General features: G+C 54.6%; 1 protein-coding gene across 1 annotated transcript in view; it reads right to left on the reverse strand.

Annotated features, from left to right (window-relative positions):
- Window positions 1–747: 747 nt before the first annotated feature.
- OTOG (otogelin) overlaps window positions 748–25,373 on the reverse strand; it is an 86,405-nt gene continuing 61,779 nt past the window's right edge. The window contains exons 36-56 of the mRNA XM_027115267.1: window positions 23,434–25,238; window positions 22,440–22,608; window positions 22,011–22,156; window positions 21,363–21,452; window positions 19,652–19,835; window positions 17,126–17,346; window positions 16,778–16,916; window positions 14,885–15,079; window positions 14,473–14,685; window positions 13,772–13,876; window positions 13,468–13,575; window positions 12,682–12,783; window positions 9,871–9,969; window positions 8,544–8,584; window positions 7,124–7,199; window positions 6,820–6,998; window positions 5,940–6,044; window positions 5,637–5,756; window positions 4,274–4,319; window positions 1,888–1,967; window positions 748–1,775 (exon numbers count right to left, since the gene is read on the reverse strand). Coding sequence (XP_026971068.1) covers window positions 1,575–1,775; window positions 1,888–1,967; window positions 4,274–4,319; window positions 5,637–5,756; window positions 5,940–6,044; window positions 6,820–6,998; window positions 7,124–7,199; window positions 8,544–8,584; window positions 9,871–9,969; window positions 12,682–12,783; window positions 13,468–13,575; window positions 13,772–13,876; window positions 14,473–14,685; window positions 14,885–15,079; window positions 16,778–16,916; window positions 17,126–17,346; window positions 19,652–19,835; window positions 21,363–21,452; window positions 22,011–22,156; window positions 22,440–22,608; window positions 23,434–25,238 — 4,424 coding nt within the window. The 3' untranslated portion in view covers window positions 748–1,574. The remainder of the gene's footprint in view (window positions 1,776–1,887; window positions 1,968–4,273; window positions 4,320–5,636; window positions 5,757–5,939; window positions 6,045–6,819; window positions 6,999–7,123; window positions 7,200–8,543; window positions 8,585–9,870; window positions 9,970–12,681; window positions 12,784–13,467; window positions 13,576–13,771; window positions 13,877–14,472; window positions 14,686–14,884; window positions 15,080–16,777; window positions 16,917–17,125; window positions 17,347–19,651; window positions 19,836–21,362; window positions 21,453–22,010; window positions 22,157–22,439; window positions 22,609–23,433; window positions 25,239–25,373) is intronic.

Consider the following 25,373-nt stretch of genomic DNA (forward strand, 5'->3'; position numbering starts at 1 on the left):
CCTCTAGGAGCCAGCCTCCTATCAGTTCAATTCAAACCAGCAGATGCCCGTGGAGGACCTGCTCTGAGTGGCGCACAGTGCTGGGCACGGGTGGGGCAAGAGAAGTCAGGGTGACCTCCACAGACATAAAATAGGATTTCGTCTTCACAGCTGAAATTCCTTCAGATTCAAAGCAAACCTGACACCTTCAGAGATGCTCAGAGGTCTGATGTCTTCCTGTGGTTTATTGGATATATAAACAGAACACAGATACAGGAACAAAGAGGCTGCAAGAACAGCTGGGGCCCATCCTGGAACAGGGCCCTAACCCCAATCCTAGGGGTACCAGAGCAGCCACACATCTCCAGACATACAGGGCAGTGCTGGCGTCTGAACAACCTCATGTTCATGCCCTTTGGACCCAGCAGCACAAAGTGGTATGTAGGGTCAGAGGGCTACAGGGTGGGGTGTGGAGGGGGCCCTAGGCTGGCTTTAGGAAGGACACAGTCGTTCAGAGACAAGGCCCTGAGAAATGCTCAGAGGCGGCTGCACACGCACAGGGCCTGCATTTTCCACTGACTATTGCTCTCCTGCTGGACAAGGCCATGAAGTAGAAAGCTGGGAACTGGCTGAGCCACAAAACTCACACTCGGGCCCCTCCAGAGACCAGCTCTGCTATGCTCTTGGAGAAGAGGCACATTGTAAAGCCAGGGTCTGCCCTTGCAAGCTGAAGGTATCATTAAACACCCTAGGGCCCTCAGAGGGGGGGGCTGTCCACCCACATGGGGATGAGTTGCACCCTCACTGAGGAGGGTCCAGCACAACTCATCCACCACACCTCACCAGAGCCAGCCCACCGGCCAGGGAGGCCGGTTTTGAGGGATGGGAGTAGGTGGGTATGGAGCAGCCGTGGCCCTGCTCTTCTAAATCCTTTCCTGAATTGCAAGGTCAATAACAGAATACCAGGGCATCCCTCTTGGGGCTACAGGGGGCTTGAAGCTCACTGAGTCTACTCCCCAGTCTCCGGAACTGACCTCACAGACATTGGTGAGAGCACGTCGCCTGGGAACCCACCCTCTTTGCTTCTGGGAAGTCCTCCTGGGCAGCGATACACAGACCTGGATGTTTCAATTAAGCCCCCTTTCCTTTTACTGAGTCTGTGGTTCTTCTGTGGTCAAAAGGGCCAAGAAAGAGAATGGGCCACCACATCTGGCCCCTCCACTGGGTCTTGGGGCCAGCCCTGGTCCCGACTTCTCAGGAAAACTCTTACCCCCTCTACCAAAGCACTGCAGCCAGAGGCCCAGATGTGCAGGGGCTGATGCCCCTGACCGAGGGCCCTTCCCAGACCTCAAGCCAGGGACAGAGCTGAGTTCCCTGAGCCCCAAGCTGTGGCACTCTCCCATATGTGGAGGAGGGGGAGCCCAGAGAGGGAGCCAGGATGGGCCGGTGTGGCCCGTTCAGTCACTCTCTGTGTCTCTGCCCGCCATTCCATGCTCAGCATGTACCAGCTCTCCACACCTTTAGTGCCCCCCGTCCACCCTACACTGGGTCAGCTGGAAGCAAAAAGTGGTCCAGCCCGCCCCAGCCCGCAGGCCTCAGGACCACTGGCAGGCACAGTCCGTGGGCTCCTGCACTACGTAGGGCACCCAGGTGGCGTTGGCGGCACAGAAGAGCTGCACAGAACGCCGCTGCAGGCCCACCTCGCGGCAGCACTTGCAGAAGCGGGCAAAGATGTTGATGTTGTAGTTGTAGATGCTGGCAGACGGACACCTCCCATCGCAGGACACTAGGTTCACCTGGAGACGGGCAGCCCAGTGAGGCAGCCTGTGTGGCTTCCATCCCCCAGAGCCCCCCATCCCCATCGTCGGCTGCACCCCGCCCCCCCACCGCCTTGCGGGGGCCACGCACAGGGGTGCTGCTCCTGCAGTCATTCTTGCGGATGGTCATGCGAATCGTCACCTTCTTGCAAGAGCGTCCGTCCTCTTTACCTGGGGGGACAGGGTGGGTGAGGCAGCTGGCGGCCGAGAAGTGCTCCCGGGGCAGCAGGCTGGGCCAGACTGGGGCAGTTAGTGTCATGCTGGCGGGTCCCTCTACCAGAGTTAGTGCCCATGCATTAGAGCCCCTCCCTTTTAGCTCAGTGCCCCGGAAGGAGGTGGAGGTGACAAGGCAGGGGAGATGGGTGAGACAGGGAAGGATGCCAGGGACGGCCTGGGGACTCTGGGCTAGGGAAGACGAGGATTTGGGGACGAGGCAAGCTGCCTGCCCACCCCAGCCCCAAAGCCTGTCTCTAATCCACTGGCGACCCTGGATGTATCCTCTCCCCGCTCTGAGCTTCAGTTCAAGCATTAAGATCCCACAATTGCCTGAGTGAATGGAAACCCCAGTCCCTAGCACGATGCCTGCACATAGCAGGATCACTCGGTTTCCACAGCTATCAAACAGGACAGGGCCGGGAGTCACCCACCTCACACAGCTGTTACAGAGATGGAAACCGATAAGCACGCAGTTTCTTCTGCCTGGACCATGCCTCCCAAAGACAGCCAATCACATGGCTCGTTTACACCCTCCCCTGCTCAAGTACTGCCTCACCAAGGCCTTTCCTGATCTTCTTGAAACTACAACATCCTCCCTCCACCCAGCCTCCCTCCCTGACCACTCCCTTCCTTATTTCTATCCAGGGCACTGTCACCTTCCTGAGAGACACCCTTGCAATGATGCTCTTGACATGTAAGCTTTAGGGTCTTCCTTTGCACAACCTCCTTCCACAATTTGTTGTGAGTTCTCTCGTTCTAAATAAATCTTCACTTTCCTACCTCAGTATGGATTTGTAAGTTTGTGTTCTTTTTCTTAATGAAGCCCCACCACCACTAACTGCATAAATTTCAGCGCCCATAAAACCAGATGCACCCATCTTATTGTAATTTCACTTGCTCTTCTGTCTCTCCTATTAGAACGTCAGCTCTATGGGGCTGTGTCATTTATGCTGTGTCTACAGTGCCTAGAACAGGGCCTGACGTACTGGTGCTAAATAAATATTTGCCAGATGCATAGACTCCCTCTGTGACACCGGGGTGCCTGTGGGAAATGGGGTGGAATCCCCTCTTCTGGCCTCTGGGTTTCACCAAGTAGGTTTCTGACCACACCGGCTGGAGGTCTCCTGGCCAGAGCTAAGTTCACTTTTTCCTCCCTCTCTGCTCCCAGGAGACAGGAGAACTGAGAACTGTCCTGGCCATGGCCTCAGGGTCCTGGACTGAGACCAGCTGAGTAACCAGCAGTAGCAAAGCAGTGGTTGCATTGGGCATTGGCCACCAAGAGAGCGGGCACTGCTGAAGCATTCCCATGCAAGCCCAGGGGTGCAGCGTGCTACCCAGCATGCACTGCTGGCCCTACAGCCTTTCAGAGGCAAGGAGCAGGGGCACCACACTCCCCTCCCCCACCCCCAGAGCTCAGGGCCACCTAGCAGAAGGGACATTGGCAGAAATAGCAATGCGGCTACACGCCTCCAGTCCCGCGGGCTTCCGAGAGGAGTACCTGGGTGGCAGTGGACACTAACCCGTGGAGGAGAGGCGGGGCTAACGGGGACCACAGGAAACAGGGTCCCCGGGGAACCTGGGGAGAGGGACACGGGTCACAGGGAGCACACGGGACATTCAGGGAACATTGAGGTGTGGGTCAGAGATCAGCCAATGAGGCACTGAGCCCAGTTTCCTTGGACTATGTGAAGTAACAGGGTCCAAAATTCTCCAAGGAAAGGTTGAGGCCCTGGGGGATGGGAGGCATGCGGGCAAAGGTCCTAAGGCTGATTGGAACATGCACGCACATGCAGCTGGGGCTGCAGGTTCCAGGGGCCAGGGGTGAGGGCAGACGCACCGAGCTCTCACTCAGACTCAGTCTGGGAGCCCGTGGGTCTGAAGCCACCTCCATGACACGGCTCCTGACCACAGGGGGAATTCATGTGGGGGCATCGCGGCTGGAGGTTACGGCAGGCCACGGCAGGAGTGGCAGAGCAGCTGGTCAGTTACTGACCTCCTGGACCCAACATCCCAATGTCCTGTCTCCAACAGGAGCAGAGGCCTTTTGTTGGGATAGGGATGTGAGCATGGCCCCTGCCCACCTGCAGATCTGTGTCTGTGCCATGAGCCCCATGGCGGGGGTGTTATCCCTTCAACTACTCACCCCTGAATAGCCACCACTGGGGGCGCCAGGCCAGGAACCTGGCCCTCTGAGCCCCAACATGACACCTTGTCCCCCCCACCAGAGCCCCTCACCCCTGGCCTCCGCCATGCTCACTCACATGTCCTGCAGCATCCTTCCAAGGAAGGTACCACCGAGCCCCCAGCCTAGAGGGAGAGGAGGAGAGGTGGGTAGGAGACCACATACTAGGCCAGGAGCCAAGAATCCCAGCAAGAGGCAAAAAGACTGCTAGAGTCTAGACTCCTTTCCTCCCATGATGCTCCAGGGCAGGAGTTCCAGGCCCCATTGCCCATCAGGCCCTGGCCAGAGGGGGAAGGGGCCCCTGAGCTGGCCACTGAGAGCCACAGGGGCTAACACAATTGGTTGGGACACTGGCACTGAGGCTGGAGGCTGGGTAAAGATGGTGCAGGGCGCCAGGGCCTCCTGTTTTTCCAGTGGCAGCTCTCCTTATGCACCAGCCCCCACCCAGTACTGTCGTCCGCCTTAGTGTTTCCTGCACAGAGGGTCAGGGAGGGAAGGGGTTAGGGACTTACCCACTTGGGTCAGTGGTCTGGGCTCTATCTCAGCCCTGGATAAGCTACCCCTTTGCTCTGGACTTAGTTTTCCCATCTCTAAAGAGGGGCAATGATTCCTGATAGCCCTCCTCCTCTACTGTGAAATTGATAAAATGATGGATGTGACAGTTCTTTGTAAATAAGTGTGTGTGTCTGTGTGTATGTGTGTGTGAGCGTGGGTCTAAGTATATATGTGTGGTTTTGTGAGCACACACATGTGTGTACATGTGTGATTTTGCATGTGTGTGTCTGTGTGGAGAGAATGCTTGGATGTGTGTAATTGTTTTCTAAGTGAGACCAGAAATCTTTAAATGCCCAATATTAACGTCAAGAACTCTAATAATTCAACAATAACCCCAAACCCTCCAGGAAATCATTTTCCTTGAGGCGTGCCCATAGTGACAGCTGTCCATGCTAGTGCTGGACCCCTGTTAGCCCGTCGCAGGACTGGCCCAGGACGTCTGGCCCAGCTGCACACACCACGTCTGCGTGGTGTGTGCGTGCAAGCGTGCCTTGGCGTGCGACAGTGCATGGTATGTGTACTGGCTTGCCGAGGTGTTAACGTCCCTGTGGAGTGTGTGGTGCCTGTGAGCAGCTGACTGCCCGTGTTGGTGTGTATGTGAGTGTGCCTAGAACATGCGACAGTGTATGTTTGCGTGCATCTGGGCATGGCCCTGTGAGGTGTGAGGATGTGGTGTGATGCGTGAGGATGTGGTGCGATGTGGTCAGAGCAAAGATACACGGAAAGATGTGGAGTTGGGGTGGCAGGGCAGGTCCAGGCTCCAAGGGAGCCCTCCTTCCACAGCCCCCCACACCACAAGACACCCCTGCCCCTACCCACCGCCACCACTAAGACAGCTGCTGCGCCTGGCTTTAGGCCACGCTGCGCGGGAGGCGGCCAGCACTGACCTTGGCACACTCGGTCTCGTTGAGTGGTGGGCAGGTGATGGGCGAGCGGACGAGCACGGCACCCAGGGGTGTGCTGCTGCAGTGGTGGCGGGTGCAGTCTGCGATCCAGGATGCCCCGGGCTAGAGGGCACAGAGGTAGCCAATGGGGACCTGTGGCCGGTGGCCCTAGTGAACTGATAGGGCACAGCTCCGAAGACAGGTGCAGCCCAGGACCTGGCACTGCCCAGGACCCCATCTGTTCCCAGCCCTGGGCCCTGGTCCTAGGTGTTCCCTCCCGGGATGCGCAGTTAAGGGGCTGCATACCAAGAACAGGGAGGTGGTGTCATTGGGGAAAGTGAAGAGGCAGGACACGTTCCTGCAGGAGCCACAGCAGGTCGCCAGGTCCCTCGGGTGCTCATACTCCTGGTTCTGCAGGATAGGGAGAGTCGTGACGGGCCTCAGCCACATACCCATCTCCACCCTCCTGCCTCTCCCACTGTCTGCTTGTCCCTGAGCCCAGAACCCAGAGAAAGGCCCCCTGTAGATGCTCTGAAAGGAAATTCCCAGCCTCCTTGCATCTCAGGCAGGAAGGTCATCCTTATATCTACCCTGAGCCTCAGGGTAGATATAAGGGTAGACAGCAGGTCCTAAACCCAGCCCCAGTGGACAAAGAGATGGCCTTGCTGGTAATTAAGGATGGCAGTTTTGATTCCAGATAGACTTTAGTTTGAGTGCCAGTTCCTGTGGCAATTTTGACAAATGGCGGGACTTCCCTAAACCTCAGTTTTCTCATCTGAAAAATGGGAATAATTCCAATCCCTTTTATTCAACTCATACTTATTTAGCCCTTAACAGAAGCCAGTCACTGCCCTAAGTACTGGGCACATATCAATAGAAGCACTCAGCAAACGGTAGCAGTACAAACCAAGAGGATAGGGACCGCGCCAGGCATAAGTAGGTGCTCAATAAATGTGAGTTTTCTCTGTCAAATGCTCACCCTTGCCAGGCCTTCACTCTTGCTGTTCCCCTCCTGGCCTCAGCACTTTCCACAGAGGTCTCAGAGGTCCCCCCAATGCCCACTCTCTAGACTCATCCGAAGAGCTTGGTGGAGCTTGAAGGGCCCCTCTGATTCCCAGAGCACCAAGGGTCTGCAGGCCAGCTCCCCATGGCCCCCCACAGCCCGTCCTGTGCCGCTGCCCCCTACCGCCTCGCAGTGGACGTCACACAGCACGGAGGTGGTATTGATCTGGTAGAAGCCGGTAAGAGGGTCGAGCACGGTGGTGCAGCGGGATGTGTGGCACACGCCTTCTGCCGAGACCTCCACCACCGTCTGGCCCAGCTGCATCACCCCCAGCTCGTGGCTCAGACACACGGGGGCATTCACTGGATGGGCAAGCAGGGCGGCGACAGTCACCGAGAGCCCAGCGCCCACACTGGCCCCAGGCCGGCTGGCGCCCCCCCGGCTCACTCAGCTTGCCCCACCTCCCCGGCTCCCCCTCCCCACTCACCGCACTCGTATTTGGTGCAGCCACACACGTTCTCCGAGCTCTGCATGAAAGCCTCGTCCAGCTGGGACATCTCCCACTGGGTGGGCAGAGGCTGTTAGCACCCCAGGTGAGGAGACCCAGCCCCACCGTCGGGAGCAGCCTGCCACCTGGGGCCCTCTCTTGTCAGTCGTCTCCTTGCAGTGGGCGGGAGTCGGCGGCGGGGAGGGGCTGGCAGGCCTGTTAGCCAGGGGGGCCCTTGGTACCCTGTGAGCTCAGTCACCCTCCCTCGAGGATGCCCATGTGGCTCCCGAGCCTCCCCGCGTGTCCTCTCCCGGGCCTCAGGACTCCCCTGTCATTCTGAGCACCCACTGGCCACATCAGCGAGGGCCCCCTGCATGGCTGCCGGCCCTGCCCGGCTCATACGCTTCCCTTCCTTCTCACCAGTTAAAAGGAGAAGAGGATGGGATGGGGGACAAAATGAGAGAAAATGTGGGCTAGGTGGGAAAGAGGGAAGACTTATAATCCAAAAAATCATGTAGAAAATGTAACTTTAAGCATAACTTTCCATTTCTTAAAGTATTTTCACTTCTCTCAGTGGCCATGCAGCCTGGTGGTTAAGGGCATGTTCTCTGGAGTCAGATATCTTGGTTGCAATCCTGGCGCTGTGACTTACTAGCTACATGACCTTAACCTTAGTTTTCTTGTTTGTATAATTGAGATAAACATAGACGCAATCTCATTGGGCTGTTGTGAGAATTAATATGATAATAGACATAAAAGGCCTAGGAAAGTTCCTGGCATATAGTTAGCTCTAGGTAAACATTAGCTACCGTCATGAGTATCACCGTCACCATCATCCCTGCCATCCCCAGCAGCAGCAGCATCTTCTTCACCACCACCACCACCATCCCCACCATCACCATTACATCATCACCATCATCATCATTCCCACCATCACCACCACCACCCCCATCCCCACCATCACCATTACATCACCATCATCATCATTCCCACCATCCCCACCACCCGCACCATCCCCACCAGCATCCCCACCAGCATCCCCACCAGCATCATCATCAGCATCATCACCAGCATCCCCACCAGCATCCCCACCAGCATCATCACCAGCACCATCACCAGCATCACCACCAGCATCATCACCAGCATCAGCATCAGCATCCCCACCAGCATCACCACCAGCATCAGCATCAGCGTCATCATAGCACTTAATCCTCACCACAACTCTGAAGCATGATCAGGCCCACTTTACTAGCGAGGGCACTGTGCCCAGACAGCAGAGCTCGGGATGAGAATGCTGACTTGCAATTCAAGGCTCATTGCACTAGATTAAAGGAATAGGGTCTCCAAGAGAAGGGAAAGAGAAGGAAAGAAAAAGGGGGAGGCAGACCAGGGGGAGTGGGGAGGAGCAGGGTCTTCATACCAGATGGCACCGGGGCACTGGGATTGTGTCGCAGTCACACTCTGAAAAACAGGAGGGGACAGGACCCACCTCACCAGAGGTGTCCAGGTGGGAGTCCCCCTGAGCCTCCCAGACCCCTCACTGCAGGTGCAGCTCCTCCTCTAGCTGCCCTCCGTCCCGCATAGGGGCTGCAGCTCCCCTGGTTGGGCAGGTGGGGCGTGATGGGTCCAAATGCCGAGCTCCACATAGAATGTGCAGGGAGGATAAACAGGTAGATGGATCAATACCAGGTTCCCTTCCATCACCTGGGCTTCATCCTTCCCTGTGCTCCGGAGCACATTCTAGAGCAGAATGGGGCCTCTCCAGGAAGGAACAAGGCAAGGGTGGAATTTCTGACCATCTGCATTTCCTAAATATATATATGCTCAGCCAGCTGAGCTCTACTCCAAGGCTTCGCCCGTGAGCAGGTCCAGTTCTAAGCTGCGAGGGAGCTGATTGCCGAGGCACCGCTGACTAACTTAAGGGCTCCAGCAGTTCTAGCTTCAGGAGGAGGAGAAGTCAAGGTCACAGTGGCTGTGAAACACACTTGGGAGTCACCTATTCATGCAGCAAATAGTTTTAGGTGCCTATATGCCGAGATTTTTCTCTGTTCTGGGGACAAAGCCATGGATAAAACAGACTAAAATTCCTGCCCTCGTGAAGTTTACATTCTAGTGAGGCGCTGAAAAAGCAAGCTGAGAAACAGAGTTTCTCAACTTCTTTTCGAAAAACATCTTTTTAAAAAGATTTTTTTGATGTGGACCATTTTTAAAGTCTTTATTGAATTTGTTACAATATTGCTTCTGTTTTATGTTTTGGTTTTTTGGCCCCGAGGCATGTGGGATCTTAGCTCCCCGACCAGGGACTGAACCTGCACCACCTGCATTGGAAGGCGAAGTCCTCCTAACCATTGGACTGCCAGGGAGGTCCCTGAAAAACGTTTTTATACAAAGCTCGCAGGTGTTCATTACTGATCACTGCCACTCCCTGCCTGCTTCTCAAAAGGATTTGAGGCGAATTTGAACAAAATCATATTTACTATCAGATCGTTGCAATAAAGACTTTTCAAGGTGGAGAAGTTCCTTTTTGGAACAGGAAATTGTTTTTTTCCTTCTTTTATCCTGGGGAGGCAAAGAATGTTCAGCACTCAGGGAGCGGGTGCAGCGGGAGGGCCATTTTGGCGGCTTCCCTCTGGGGACTCTGGAGGGGTCGAATCTGAGCCGAGTGGACAGTGGTGGCCCGGCTCCCCCTCCCCCCAGGGGCCTGGATCTCCGCCTTTGGGGAGGGGTTTCCCTGTGCGGGGACTTACCACAGGACTTGTAGGGGCAGCAGCGGTCTGGGCTCCACACCTCCACCAGGACAGTGCCCATGACACACTGTATGTGGGGACAGCGGAAGCTCTCACACACTGCATGGGCAGGGAGGCAGGGGACACGTCAGCCACAGACACCTTGGAGCTGGAATCCTCAGAAACACACTGGCTAAGGAGGGGTACCTCCTAGCTCCTCCGAGGTCCCCCCAATGTCCTCAGACACCCTCTGAGGTCCAGAGGAGAAGACTGGGCTACTGAAGTCTCCCCATAGAACTACATCAGGAGGCCCTCGTTCTGCCCTGGGAGGCAGTAGCGACCTGACAGTGTCAGAACCTTAAATTCACTCAGCTGGGCCTCCCTCCCTTGGATGCTGTGTCACCCTGAGAGAAGTGGTCAGAGGGGAGCCGGTGACCAGGTGAAGCTCCGCTGATGGGACAGTTTCTCTCTAAGAAGAACACGGCTTCTCCTGCGCTGTGGAGACGTCATTCTCTTGTAGCCCACCTGGAGCCTGCTCTGCTACAGCAGATGCTACACTCTAGGGCTCACACTTCCCTTCTTCCTGCTCTCCAGCCAGTCCCCTCTTAGTTTAGGATTCCTCGGCCATTCTCATTTATTGAGAGACCAAGGCAAGGAGCAAGGAATCCCTGGACACACCTTTTTGGTGGAGAGGGGAGGTGCCAGGGTCAACGCTGAAGGTGAAAGATTGTAAAACTTATTTGATTTACAAAAAAAAATTACTGGCACAGGTAAGGAGTATCAATCAGTGTTTCAAAAACATAAGAGTTAGAGGGAGAAGGACATTTGTATAATGTCCAAATAACCGGTTACTTTCCGGTTGAAAGAGGAAATTTGTAAATGTAAGATGGACAGATCAGACAGCTACCACCCTAATCCAGGGCCAACGTGAACCTCGGTTAGAGTGGCTCAACCACAGAGCACGTGTCTCCTGGTGTGATGTCCTATGAAGCTCGAGGACAGTGTAGCCAAAGATTTTTAATTTGAAGCCACCAAGTCTTGGATCTAATTTCCAGTTTACAGGAAGCACAGTGGACAGAAGAGCAAGGTAAATGGTTCCAAGAGGAAGAAACGAGATAAATCCAGAACATGAGACCTTCTGCAGGACCATAGCCCAAACTCTATAATTTAGTATCATACAGAAGAAAGAACATGTGCTAGATTAAAAGACATTTAAGAGACATAATGTTAATGTGTGGATCTGGACGGAATCCTGGATTGAACAGACCAGAAAAACCATGGACTGGTATGCTATGACTTGCAAATGTATCAACATGAAAGGTAAACGTCATTAACTGAAAATACCTGGCTAAAAAAGAGCATGTACAGTATGACCTCATTTTGGTAAAACAGACTTACCTAAAGGGGGAGAATATCTAGAAGGATCTGTACTGAATTGGACGATACTGACAATGAAATGGCTGGGAGGTGGGAAAATAGTGTTTTCATTTTCTTGTATTTACTTGGATTCTGTACTTTCTACAAGGCTTTGGTAGTGCTTTTGTAAGAAAAGTATAATGAAGACTGGGACAAGGTAATAATATCGATGGCCTCTGTTTATTGAGCACCTACTGTATGCCAAGCACTGTTATATTAAGGTACTATGTACACAGCACACACTTTACATATATTATCTCTAACCTTCACAACAGCCCCTCGAGGTACATACTATTATCACCATTACACAAATGAGGAAGCTTGGCTCAGAGAGGTTGTACACTGCCCCAGGCCACACAGCTAGTAAATGGCTGGGGCTCAAAACGCTGACTGACTCCATATGCCTGTACTCACTCCACGTTGCCGGAGTACTTTCTGAGAAACAGGAAGAGGGAGGCTGAGGAGGAGAGATGAGGAGAGAGGCTGGAGAGGAAGGACACCGATCCTCTCCTCAGATGAGCTTTGTAAACACTTTATGACAAGCGGCCTCTGAGCCCCCAGGTGGAGCTACTTGGTTGGGTATCAAGCCCTTTGGGGAACTCTCAGTGGGAGCCTACATTGTTTCAAAGTTGGTTCTTGACATTGAACCAGTCGGGGTTGCCCTTGGGGTATCCTGGAGGAGGCCACGCCCTACACTGCTCTGTGCCAGTGCAGTCTACCTCACATCTTTCCTACAGTCGGTAGGGAAAGGAATTTTTGTAAATTAAGTCATATTGAAATTTAAACATTTTGTTAATTTTCATCCATTAGATTTGCTTAAAGTCCACGATGCTGGCTGTACTATGCTTATTAGGCACAATTAAGGTACAGTACACTGTACACAGTATACAGAACTATGTTAAGGTACATCCTACACACAGGTGTCATGTCCTGTAAAACTATCAGAAAGGGCTCACTTTTAGTCATCATTGCAAAATAAAAGAGCTTCAGAGGCTTTAAAATACAGCCGCGTGCAACTACTATGGTAACAGTGGCGAAAGGGAACCCGAGGCAGGGGCCTTGGGTCAGTCAGTGAATGAGGACTGTGGATCCAGGCCGGGAGAATGAGAGTAGACTAAGCATTTGTCCCTCAACCCAGGCCTCCCCCTGGCCCCTGGGAGCCTCCATGGAGGGAGCAGGGACTTTCCTTAGGAAGCCTCAGAGCCACCTATGTGACAGCCTGTACCCCTGCCATCCAGCTCCCAGGGCCTGGCCCAGCTTCCTTGGGTGGGGCCTCCTTCCATTGCTTCCCCAGAGCTCGCCACCTGGGGGCTCCCTGTTGCCCCCTGTTGAACTCCCATTGGTCCTAGGGTGAGGACTCTGTGAAGGTCCCTGGAGCCCCTTCCGGCCCTGGCCCCCACATCCAGCAGGACTCACCACACTGGTACAGAGGGCAGCAGAGCTCCGTGGTGTTCCTGTCCACGGTGAGCGCCTCCCCTTCCTGACACTCGGGGATGGGATCTGGACAGTCGCCACAGACTGAGGGGAGAGAAGGGCACCGCTGTCAAAGGAAGTACCTCTCCTGGGGAACATGGTACAGAGCAGGTTGCTGGGGGAGGCACCTAAACCCCAGGTGTGACAGGAGCCAGACTCATAGCATTACCGAACCAAACTTGGGTCTGCTCACCTGTGTGCAGTACCGCCAATCTCCTGACACTGGCATGGGATGAAGGAAAGGGCAGCGTTTATTGCAGGCGTCGAGCAAGGAATTTGGGTCTTTTGAGCATTAGCCACCTGTTCTCCTTCCTTGGCACCTGCAATAAGCGCTGCACTTTCCTTCATCCCATCCCAGTGTCAGTAGATTGGCTGTACTGCATGCAGATGAGAGGATGCAAGTTTGGTTCGGTAACACTAGCAATGTTCCACAGTCCTGTGTGACCTGTCCTGGAGGCAGAACCTGGAAGTTCTCTCTCACAACCACCTAAACTTTTACACTGAACAAGCACCAATTTTCTTGTGCTCAGTAATGTATGGGGTGAAGCGGTGGTGGTTTCCTCTTCTTCCTACACTTCCTTTTGGACAGAGATCTCACCCTTCTCCCCATGCCCACTCCACCAGAAGATCCCCACCCTTTCCTCCCAGCCACCCAGGGAAACAGGGGTGAGGAAGGAGGTGGCTGTGATCCAGGCATGCATGTTAACCTCTGATGGCATATCGACCCACCACAGAAGTGGAAGATGCAGCACGAATCCCCCAGGCGGCCCGCAATCAGGGTCTGGTCCTGGCGACAGCTGGGGACCGGCTCTACCTCACATAGGTCTGGGTCACACTCTGGGGAAAAGACAGAATTTTGGCACTGGGAGCAGACCCTGCATGGCCGCACCTGGACCCCCACCCTAGCTCTGCTTTAATCTCCAGCCAGAACCCAGTCCCCAGAGCTGTCCTTGCTCCCCTCGTCCGGCTGCAGGGCTTCCCTGCCCCTGGGTGGTAGGTATCCTCCCCTATCCCCCACGCTGGGACCTCTCACCACAGCTGTAGCTGGGGCAGCAGGAGTCCTCCTGGAAGTGGGTGAGGAGTCGGTGGCCTGGGCTGCAGGTGGGGGCGAGGCCCTCACACAGAGTCTGGTTACACACTGGCCCAGGGGCCACAGGGACTGTCACCTGGAGGCTGGGACTCCCTCAGCCTCCAGCAATGCCCAGCCCCTGGACACCTGGCCCCCAGTACTTCCCCTAGCCTCCAGGACCCATGTTCTTGGAGGCGGCCTCTGAGGGTCACACAGGGTCCAGGACTGAGACAGAAGAGCAATCAGAGTTAACATTCATTGAGCTGGGCCATATGCCCACTGCTGTTCTACTAGATCAGTATCAACTTCTGTCATTCTCATAACGACCCAGAAGGTGGGTACTATTATCAGCCTCATGTTACAGAATTGACCGAGGCACGGAGGATGTTAAATGATCTCCTGAGGTCACAAGGCTGCAAAGTGGTGGGGGGAGCATCCACCAGGCTGCCTGGCTCCAGAGCCCGTGCCTTTAAGCCGTGCCCCACGCTGACTCATAGGGCACAGCTCCCCTACCCCACCGCAGGTCCTCCACTCCCCCCAACACACCCCCATAAGACATTTTCATTTCTCCAGGTCTTATCCTATCCATCAAGGTTAAGAGGCAGAGCTGGAGCCTTTTAACCATCTTACAGTTGAGGTCTAGGGAAGTGCAGGGTGGGACTCACCGCAAACAGTCCCCAGGCAGCAGGGATCCTCGGTGGGCAGGAGCAGAGCCACCTCCCCGAAGCGCGGGCAGATTTCAGGGCGGGGCTCTGGGCAGCCTGGTCCCACTGGGACGATGGTGTCTGGAGCTTGGCACTGGTGCTGAGAGCAGCCACTGAGGGAGCTGTTCCAGGTCTCCCCCAGGGCCCGCGGCACCCCCGTGCTGTCCGTGCAGGCTGCGGTGGGCATGGTGGGGTGCAGAGGACTGAGGAAGGTGGGGAGACCCAGACTGTCCCAGGCCAGACCCTCCCTGGGAAACTGACCACCCCCAGAGTAGACCTGGAGGTTGCAGGGGGCCTCAGCCATGGGTAGCAGGAGGGTGAAGGAGACCCTAGGTTGAGGAGAGGGCCCTGCCCAGGGAGGGCAGGAACCTACCGCACTTCTCCTCGGGGATGCAGAACCCCGAGCGGCGCCTGTGCAGGATAGTGCCCTCAGAGCAGACACAGGCCTCGCCCAGCACCTGGCACTGCTCTGGGTCCAGCGGGCCCAGCAACCCATCCTGGCACGTCTCAGGGGGCTCACAGGCTGCCACACATGCCTGGTATGTGGAGTCGCTGGGGCACAGGAAGGCTGCAGGGGCACAGCAGCGGGCACCAGCCTGAGCTCAGACCCCAGGCAGAGTGAGGAGGGGGCTCAGAGCATCATCTGTGCCTCAGCAGAGAGTGCAAAGGGTTTTAGTGTCATTGCCTCCTTCCTCTAGATCAGGACCCAGCAAAGCACAGCCCACAGCCCAAATCCAGCCTGCTGCCTGTTTCTGCAAATAAAGTTTTATTGAAACACAGCCACACCCATTCATTTACCTCTTGTATCTGGCTGCTTTTGTACTACAAGAGCAGAGCTGAGTAATTGTGACAGAGACCATATGGTCCCAAAAGCCTCAAATATTTACTATCTGGTCCTTTACAGAAAACATTTGCCAAGCCCTTGCTATAGATCAGTGTTTCCAAACTTTTTTTTTTTTTTTTTTGCGGTACGCGGGCCTCTCACTGGTGTGGCCTCTCCCACTGCGGAGCACAGGCTCCGGACGCGCAGGCTCAGTGGCCATGGCTCACGGGCCCAGCCGCTCCGCGGCATGTGGGATCTTCCTGGACCGGGGCACGAACCCGTGTCCCCTGCATCGGCAGGCGGACTCTCAACCACTGCGCCACCAGGGAAGCCCTCCAAACTTTCTTGATTGTAAAAACTAGATCTCACGTTGTGGTCCAATATACACGTGCATGTAAACAGTGCTCCTCAAGCCACTATAAAAGAATCACTGAGAGCTTTTGCAACACCATGGCTGGGATCCCACCTCGGACCAACTGAATTAGCATTTCTGATTGTGGGGTCCAAGCATGAGTACTTTTTGAAGTTCCCTGGGTGATTTCAAAGGGTAGCTGGGATTGAGAATCACTGATACATTGAAACAAAAAACCTTTTCACAAGACAACACTTAATCATTCTAGGTGCAGAACATACGAGTATTTTTTATTCTATTGCATTTTAAAAATGCTGATGCTGACACCCAGATCAGTGGGTATGCTGATTTCATACCCACTGAGTTGGGATTTACAGTTTGAAAAACACTACTCTAGATGATTTTGTCTTTTCATCTTCTATCTGTCTTATTATAGGTGTGGCCTTCCTTTGAGCTGTTTCCAGCCTTTCTGGATGTGTTCACATTTATAAATCAAAATACTCTAGGCTGGTCCACCCCTGCCTACCCGACTAGTGCAAACCTAATGGGGGTGGGGAGGAATGACTCTCACGTCCATCCTCAACAGAGGAGAGGAGAGACGAAAAGAGAAACATAACTAAAAGTTAAGAGAAAGGAACTAATATTTACTGGATAGTAATGTGTGATGGGCCTCTGTGCGGCACTCTGTACACATTATCTCATGTCATCTTCAAAACGACCCTCAAAAAAGTGCTATGACCGCCCCCATTTTACAGAGGAGACTCAAAGAAACTAAATAATCAACATAAAACATGTATTTGATGTATTTATATAAAGTATAATAAAAGTTAAAATTTTTAATTTGTTAGTATGTTTATAGATTTATTTAGAAAATATTTATAAATTTATTAATTAATATCCATTAGTGAGTGAATGACTAATTAAATCTGGGAAAGCCTAGACCTGGACTCAGGTCTGTGAGCCCTTCTCCCAATCTAACAGGGGTGAGGGGTGACAGTTACAGCAGCCATGGAGGAGACCCCCCCCTTCCCCTCTCCTCCCCCTCCCCCTCCCCTCTCCTCCCCCTCCCCCTCTGCACCCCTGCAACTCACGGCAGTAGTCGGAGCGTCGCCACTTGATGCACACATGGAACTTGTGGCACATGGCCACGTACACGGTCAGTGCCACGCAGGGCTGCTGCAAGTACTTGGTGTCCCGGATCCACAGCTCACAGAATGACTCCGGGGTGACCTGGGCCGTGCATCAGATGGTGCTGCCTACCCACATCCCCCATATCTCAGGGCTCAGCTCCTCCCAGCCCGGCCCAGGGACAACACGGACTTTGGCAGGCTCCCAATCTGTCCCAAGATCAACACCTCTAGGGAGCTTGCCCCCTGCAGGTAGATGCTGCCATTCTCAGCCCAGGAGGTCCCCCCATGCTGGACCCAGGTGACACCTACAAAGCTGTGGCAGACGCTGAATGTGTGGTTGGACACCATGCGAAGGCAGGGAGAGCAGTCGGCCGTGGCACAGCTGTCTGGGCGGAAGCGGGTCTGGCCCACCGAGGTCAGGGAGCTGGGCACCTGCCAGCTGTCCAGAAAGGGAGCAGGGTCCTCGGCCTCACCCATCACAGAGCCATCCTCCAGGGTGAGGTCATTGGCTGCGTCCCCATCACAGATACCTGAAAGGGGCAGAATTACCCCAGTGGCCATAATAATCACCACTCCCAGGTCCCCAGCTGTCACACTGAATATTCCTCACAATAATTCTTTGAGACTGGTATCACTGTTATCCCCATTTTATAGATGAGAGAAATAAGGTACAGAGAAGCTAAGAAATGCACTGTGTAAGAAACTGTCTTTGTTTAGGAAATACACACCAAAGTATCTAAGGATAAAGGAACACAATGTCTCAAACATACTTTCAAATGGTTCAGAAAAAATGCATTTATGTAAAAGGCATATGCATAGAAAAGTGAATATATAAAAAGGCATATATACGTATATAAATGCATATATACATGCATATGTATATATATAATATATACATATATATATACATGGAGAGAGAGAGAAAGAGAAGCAAACAGGCAAACCGTGAACACTTGGTAAATCTGGGTCAAAAGTACACAGGAGTTCCTTATACTATTTTTGCAACTTTTAAGTTTAACGTTATATCAAAATTAAAAGTTACTCCAAAAAATCTGCTTTAGCAGAGATTGCTAGCTAATTATAACACCTGTTTCCTCTTCTTCCTAGGCGGTCCACTAGCCTATTTCTCCCAGGCTCTCCTGTGGTTGGTGAGACCATGTGGTAAGTCCCCACCAATGGAACGTGAGTGAAGGTGATGGGCACCACTTCCAGGTTGGATCCGTAAAACCTGCCCAGCTCTTTCCCCTTCTGGGCAGTTGGAAGCTTGTGTTGAAAATGGCAGAGCCACAGGATGGAAGGAATCTCCATTTGGGAACTTAACGTGTGCAAGGAATAAACTTCTATTGTGTTAAGGCACTGAGACGGGGGCAGGGCTGAAGTTTATCTGTCACAGCTTCTAACATGACCTTAACCTCCAGCTTCATCTCTCACACTCTAGGCTCCAAACACACACTTCCCTGCCCTTGACTTTGCTTATGCTGCTCCTTCTGTCTGAAACACTTTCTCAGAAGTCCTTCCTTCACGGGCCCCTCAGATGCACCGTCCATGACTGTCCCAATTCTGTGTAACAGGTTCAGTTTGCAGGTCTGGTTTGCTCTCTGAGTGCAAAGATTCATTTTCCCTTATAGTCTCACTCTCTCAATATTCCCCCAAGTTGCCTAGCAGGTGCCCAAGATACCAATGTTAGTCTGGATAAAATAGAAGTAAATTCGCTGACTTCTGCTCTGACACCTCCAGGCACCAATTTCGTGAATATAAAGCATGAGTTACTACAAAATCCTCAGATTTTTATCAACAGTCCCAATGGTCAGATTTTTGGTCTTGGCATTGAGTCACTGAAGGGTGTCACAAAGGCATCCTAGGGAGGAGCTGGCCACCAGAGGCTGACCACAGCACTCTGCATCAGGCACAAATAGAAGGAAAAAATGGTGAGAAAGGGATAGCAGAGGAGGTGGGGATGGTGGTGGTTTTGTGTGTGTGTGTGTGTGTAAGGAGAGATGTTTGTGCCAGTAGGAATGGAAGCTTCATAAGACACATTTTGTCTTTTTTGCCTACTGTTCTGTCCCTAGTGACTGGTACATAGTAAATATGTGTTTATGTGTTGCACAAATGAAAGAATGAGCAGGGAGCAGGCTCACACGTGTTAGCTCATGTGTAGAAGGCATTTTGAACACAGAGGCATGAGTGTGAGTGAATAAAATGGGTGCAGATTTACGGATGGAGGGCATGCAAGTATGTGTGTGTAAGTATTCCTATGTCATCCATCATCATAATCACAACAGTTTGTCATGGAGCACCTTATGGGGGCCCACATCCTTCTGCACCTGCAAGGAGCAGCAGTCCACACTTAGACTCCTCCTGTACTCCTTGTTCTTATGAAAATACATCCAGGCCCTTAAGGCATGCTCTCTGCAACCATGCTGTGGTCTGAAGAGCACAGCTCTGCTGTGTGATCTTAGGCAAGCCACTTAACCTCTCTGAGCCTCCTTTCTTCTTTAGTTCGATGGCCATCCCTCAGGGCTATTGTGTGGATGACCTGGAATAAGCGAGATCAGAGTGTAGAAGTGTTTTGTGAAATGCCCAGGCATATGCAGACAGGGAAGATTATCTGGTGTTAGGAAGCGATCAGGGAAGCTGACAATCTCGGCTGAAGTGACAACTGGCAGCTTCAGCCCTAGAACACAAGACATTAGGTCTCTGCCCTGGCAGCTCTGCTGGTCCCACCTCTGGCCCAGCACTCTGTCCCAGCTTTCCCTGTTCCAGGGGAACCTGTGTCTGGGGGCAGAGGTGGATCCAGGAAGCATCCCCCTCCCCCCCAGCTGGGTCCCACCTCACCGCAGAGTCCACGGCCCTGGGGTTTGCTGGCTTTGCTGGCCTCCAGGATCATGAGTCCTGAGCTGTGGAGCCACTGGATCTGGATGTGTGATGGTGTCCGGATCACATACATGTGGCCTGTGTCCTCAATTGTGAACCCGTACCTGCTCACAGGGGGCCACACAGGCTGCAAGTCCACAAACACCTTGTGGGGGAGGGTGTTCAATGTGAGCACAGCTTGTCTGCCTGTCCATCCGTCCCTCCCTCCCTCCATCCATCCATTTATGCAACTAGCAGTTATTAAGCATCTGCTACATGGCAGGCTCTGTTTCAGGCACACGCACCCAAGACACAGTCCAAGGTGGCATGGAAAAGTTCTAAAAACATGTTATGAGCACAAAACAATGAAACAAGAAATGCAACAGCTGGAGGCAGGCGACATCTACGTGCCCAAAGAATCCTGAGCCCTTCTGATCACTCTCTTTTTTTCTGATTCTGCTCAGATCATTTCTTCTGGGAGACTGACCCTAAATCCCCAGCCGCTGGGTTGGGTACCCCTTTCTCTGGGGTCTCCCCAGCTCTGTGCTGTCCTTTAAGACAGATTTGTTCCCTCATCAAGGCCCTCCATGGGCTGTGAGTCTCTTAAGGGCAGAAACTGTGTCTCACTCACCTTTGAAGCCCCGGCACCTGCCTTTGGGCCCGACATGAATTGGGGGCTCAAGCAATGTTTGTTAAATATGCAACACTTTAAACTCAAAGCTACAACCCCTGCTACTTACAGACAAGGTTAAATTTGTATGTATTATTAGTTTTACTATGTGGAAATGGGAGATGAAAATATTAGGATTTTTAAATATTTATAATGACTTTCTACCCTCCCATCCAAGAATCACTGTTTTATTAATCACTTTGCAAATTACCCAGTGCATAAACTACTGTGTTGAATAGAGGAAGCCCTAGCCCAGTAGTCGGAAAACTTTGACCTTGGGCAAGTCCCTGGCTCTCTCAATCTAGCCTTCTGAGCTGTACAGACAGGGCCATGGGCTCCACAATGCTGGAGCACCTGGGATGAAACCCAGGGAGTTTTATGCTTAAGCCTCCATCTCATGGAAAACCCACTGCCCTAGGCCTTGTTCCTGGGAGTCTCACAAGGTGTGGCCCTTGTGTCCAATGTTCAAGGGCAGATTCTAGTAACAGGGCTGCAGGTCTGAGCTCAGGAATAGGTGGGGAGAGCCGACACTTTGGGACCTGAGGAAGAGATGAGTCAGCCCTACTCACCCTCCCCCTGGGAAGAGCTGAGGCAGAGCCTTCGGGGTGGGTACCCCACAGAGGGAGGGCTGTGGCTGGGCACCAGCCTCCTTGACAGAGGTGGGCCTGATGTGAAGCCGATGCAGCTTAGTGTGTTCACATGGCCTTATATTTTTGTAAAAATTGCAGAAGTGAGATATTTTAACCACAATCATTTAAGGCTACTGTCTCTTGCCATTTAACTTCTTTTCGGTCGCAATATTCCTCCTGGTACACTTCCTCCCCTGACATTAAGAGTGGCCACAAATATTCTAATTAAAATCACCTCCAAATATACCTCATTTTGCATTATTTTTCTTTTAGAGGATCCCTCCCTTCCCTTACTCCCAGTTGTGAATAAGCCTCAAAGCCCCTCCTCCCCCGATGCCCCGCCCCTCGCCTGACTGCTGCCCTTCCCTGGGGGCTTGCTCTTTGATGCACTCACCTTCCGGTTGAAGCGGTCAATGGTGACCTGATGGGTCAGGTGAGTCACATTCAGCATCACCAGGCAGAATGGCGGCCAGTTCAGGTGCCCCTGCAGAGAGAACCCAGCCCTCATCTACCTGGAGCCCTGCTGCCGCCTCCTCCTGGGGAGCAACTCTTCCCCCCCAACCCAACCTTGCCTCAATATGCTAGGGGCACCCACTGGGGTTGTGCAGATGGTGCACAGAGTCCCACGGAACATTCTGCTTCCACCTGACCTCCTGCAAGCCCCCCAGAAAGCTGCCTCCTTTCACCTGGCTCATGGGAGCATCCTAGTAGGCGGTTCCCTGCAGCCAGCACCCTTGACCACAGGCCATATCCTAGGGGTGGCACCCCAGCTCCTCTGCATTTCAGTGCCTCTCACAGGGGCCTAGGCAGCTGGGAACGGTGCAGGCCCCAGGAAGGGCCAGGAGGTGGCGCTCCACTCACTCTTTCCCCAGGCGCTGGTTCCAGAAGAGCCCCATGACTGAGACAGACAGAGCTGCTGCAGGGGCCTCTTCATCTGTCCTCACCTCTGATAACCCTCAAAACCCAACTCACTGCTCAATCTCCCCTCCAAACCTAGTCAGGTCCCAAGGCCCCAGCAGGAAGGGAAGCCGGGGACAGTCACCAGGTTGGCACTTTTGCAGTCGAGGACGTGAACAGTGACCATTTCATCGGGGCTCTGGCTGAGGATGTAGATGGCCTCCTTGAACAGGGCTACATAGCTCCCGTCGAAGGTGACAAAGCTCAGATCAGGGAAGATTGAGCACCGGCCTGGGGAGGGCAGGGACGAGAAGAATAAACAGATGCCCCTGGGGCCAAGGCCACCCAGGAACATGAGGCCTTCTCCTGGGTGATCCAGAGGCCTTGGGGGGCTGGACGGTCACACAGAGATCAGAGGTCACAAGGGTAGGAAATCTGCCAGGTCAGAGGTCCCACAGGGGGTTCATGTCAGGGTTACCCTGAGGCTGGAAAGCACACAGGAGAGGGGCAGAGATTGTGCCGGGTTCAGGGTACGAGAAAGACATGGGAGGCGCCCGTGGACCCCACGACTCACAGGCACACTCCCAGAAGGGGCAGCAGCGGTCACCGCCCACCCTCACTGCGAGGCCCAGGACCCCACAGCTAGGAGGCGCAGTGCCCTGGGGACAGTGCTGGGACTGGTTCACTCGGATCAGTTGACCCTCCAGGCAGATGTGGCGGACGCAGTCCTCCTCGGCGATTGGCTGGGGCACAGGGTGGAGGAACAGCCTGAGCGATCCCCTTGGGACCACGGTCACGCATTCCCCTGCCCCACCTACCCCCAAGCCGTGAGGGCACAGATCCTTACCCCATAGGTTCTGGCAGGTAGGGGACCCTGAGGTACAACGACAAGGGAATGGTGCCTTCATCCTCCCTCCACCCACCCAACACACCACTGGGGGCCTAGGGCTGGGCTAAAAGCGAGACTGGGGTCAGGGGACTGAGTCCCAGAGAGTCTGCACATCCACCTGGCCCTGCAAAGAGTTCTAGGTACATAGCAGGTCCGCCAGCTCAGACTCGTAGAAACCCAAGCACACGCATGCACACACAGTTTATCTCTTTTCTTACAAACGCACAGACATATACCACCTTGCGACACCACACATCACATGCACAAGAACACACACACAGACAGATAAGCATTCACACGGAGTCCCATACACGTAAACACAAACGAGTTCACACACAGTCCCATATGGGTACACACATACATGCAATGCACACAACAGCACACCATGCTGTCACACCAAGCCGTCCAATGGGCCCCTGGGTCCCAGGTGGGGCATGGAGGGATCTGCTATGGCATCAGAGGCCCAGAGGAGCTTGGAGAATTTGCAGGCTCCAGGAGCTTGGGGCAGGGGTCAGGATGGTGACTAAACGGCCATCTGGCAGCCTGGAAGCTGGCTAAGGAGACGCCGCCGCCGACCTTGGGGATGTGAGAGCACGATGGTGTCCAAGCCCCGGGGCACAGGAGGAGGGAAGGCATGGAGGGTTCACATACAGGGGCAGAACCCAGACAAGTCACTCACGACACAGATTTCAGGTGTCCTGACTTCAGTGGTGGTGGCCAAGGACACGGCCGGACCTGCCGAGATGCTCTGGGCTGGAGCCGAGCGCCCAGACTGCTCGGTGGTGGCCTCTCCCTCCGGCTCTGCTTGGGGCTGAGGTCCTGCCGAGGTGCCATGCACCTCAGCCAGCTGGGGGAGCAGAACCAGCGAGCTCTCTCGGGAGGCCGTCCTGGCTGAGACTCTGCTCAGCAGGTAGGACGTGGGCACCAGTGGTACTGTGCCAGCCCAGGGGCCCTCAGCCTCCGTCACCAAGGTAGCAGCAGTGTGGGCCACAGCAGGCGTGAGCTCTGTGGGGCCCCCCTGGGCAGAGCCATATATCCAGGTGGGCTGAGACACTTGCTCGGACAGGATGGCCATCTTCTCCGTGGTGCTCTTCCGTGGGCCAGCAGATACTGTGGAGGCCGCCCCGCCAGCCAGAGCCACAGCCACGACCCCAGAGGCTGGCAGCGTGGCCCCCAGAAGCAGGTCTGGAGCTGTGCCTGGTGCCTGAGGGACCACATGACTGGGCGGGTGCACCTGGGCCAGGACAGCCTGGGTGAGAGGCAGTGCGGGGCTGAGTGTCCGAGCAGGCAGAGTCGTGGCCACGGCGGGAGATGCGGCCTGTTGCTGCAGTGGAGGGGGGATGGCAGAGACGCTGGGGCCGGGCGTGGCCACTGGGGCGGACGTGCCCACCTTGGCCAGGGGCAGGCTGGTGTCGGGAGGCAGACCAGAGAGGAGCTGGGGCTGCCGAGTTGACTCCAGAGATGCAAAGGGTGTGGCCCCCAGCCCACGAGCGACTGTGGACAGGCTGGCGGCAGTTGCAGGCCCCGAGGGCAGAGCGGGAGGCCTGGCGGCTGCGGTGGCAACCAAAGTGGGGTGGGGCAGGGCCGTGGGGAATGGGCTTGGCAGTGGGGATGCTGGTGGGCCCGTGGCCTGGCTGGGCCCAGGTTGAAACTTCTCTGTGGATGGCGCTGTCTCCACCATCTCAGTCACCAGGGGACTGGCAGGAATCTGTTCTGCGGCTGTTCTAGACTCAGCTGGGGGGCTGCTGGGACTGGAAATGCTCTGGGACTGTACGGGACGGGGGATCCCTGTCCCCGTCACGACCTCCGTTATTGATGGTGTCGGCAAAGCCTCGTGGGATCCTGAGGAAGTGGGAGGCCTGGAGGTCACTGCAGGGGAAGCCACAGGCCTGGAGGAGGGACTTGCGGGCAACTCCAGGCTCGGGGAGGGCTGGAGGGGTGTCGTCTTAACAGGCAAGGAGCCAAGGCCTAGGACCGTCACGGCTTTGGTCACGAGAGGGAAGCGAGGTGCAGGGGGTGACAGGGAGGAGACTGTGATGTTGACGCTTCCCGCAAAGATCACAGTCACCCTGGTCGTCTCCATGGCACCCGCCCCCATGCCTGATGTGGGCATCTGCTGTGAAAGGGGAAGGGATGAGGGCTCTGGGACACGAGGGGTGGCCAGGTGGCTGGCGGTCACTCCCGTGCTGGCTGGGGCCTCTGTGGGGTGCTCAGGGACGTTGGATGCAGTGACCCCCGGTGGCTGCTTCTGAGTGGTCTGGGTGGGGCGTGGAGACAGAGCTGGCCCCTCAGTGGCTGCCACGGGTGGGTTCAGGGCCGTGGTGAGCGGGATAGCTGGTGTGGGTGCTGGCCTGTGGGATGGGGCCCCGGGAGCTTCCTGTGGAAACTGCAGCTCCTCGTCACTGGGGGTGGGCAGCTCTTGACCGGGAGGCAGGGTCTCGTTGCCAAAGGCCTCCGTGGGAACCAAAACCATAGGCTCCACACCTGGGGCAGACCAGAGAAGAGGCTCAGCCAGTGGGGCGACTGCTGCCGCAGGGGTCATCACTGGGCAGGGCTGTGATGTGGGGCTCCTGGGCTGGCACCCTTGGTGAGGGGGGTAGGCAGCTTCTGACAGCTGGT

This window comes from Aethalodelphis obliquidens, unplaced genomic scaffold (assembly GCF_003676395.1).
Source record: "Aethalodelphis obliquidens isolate GAN/ISIS:26980383/991018 unplaced genomic scaffold, ASM367639v1 scaffold14, whole genome shotgun sequence".
Classification (NCBI taxonomy): Eukaryota; Metazoa; Chordata; class Mammalia; order Artiodactyla; family Delphinidae; genus Aethalodelphis; species Aethalodelphis obliquidens.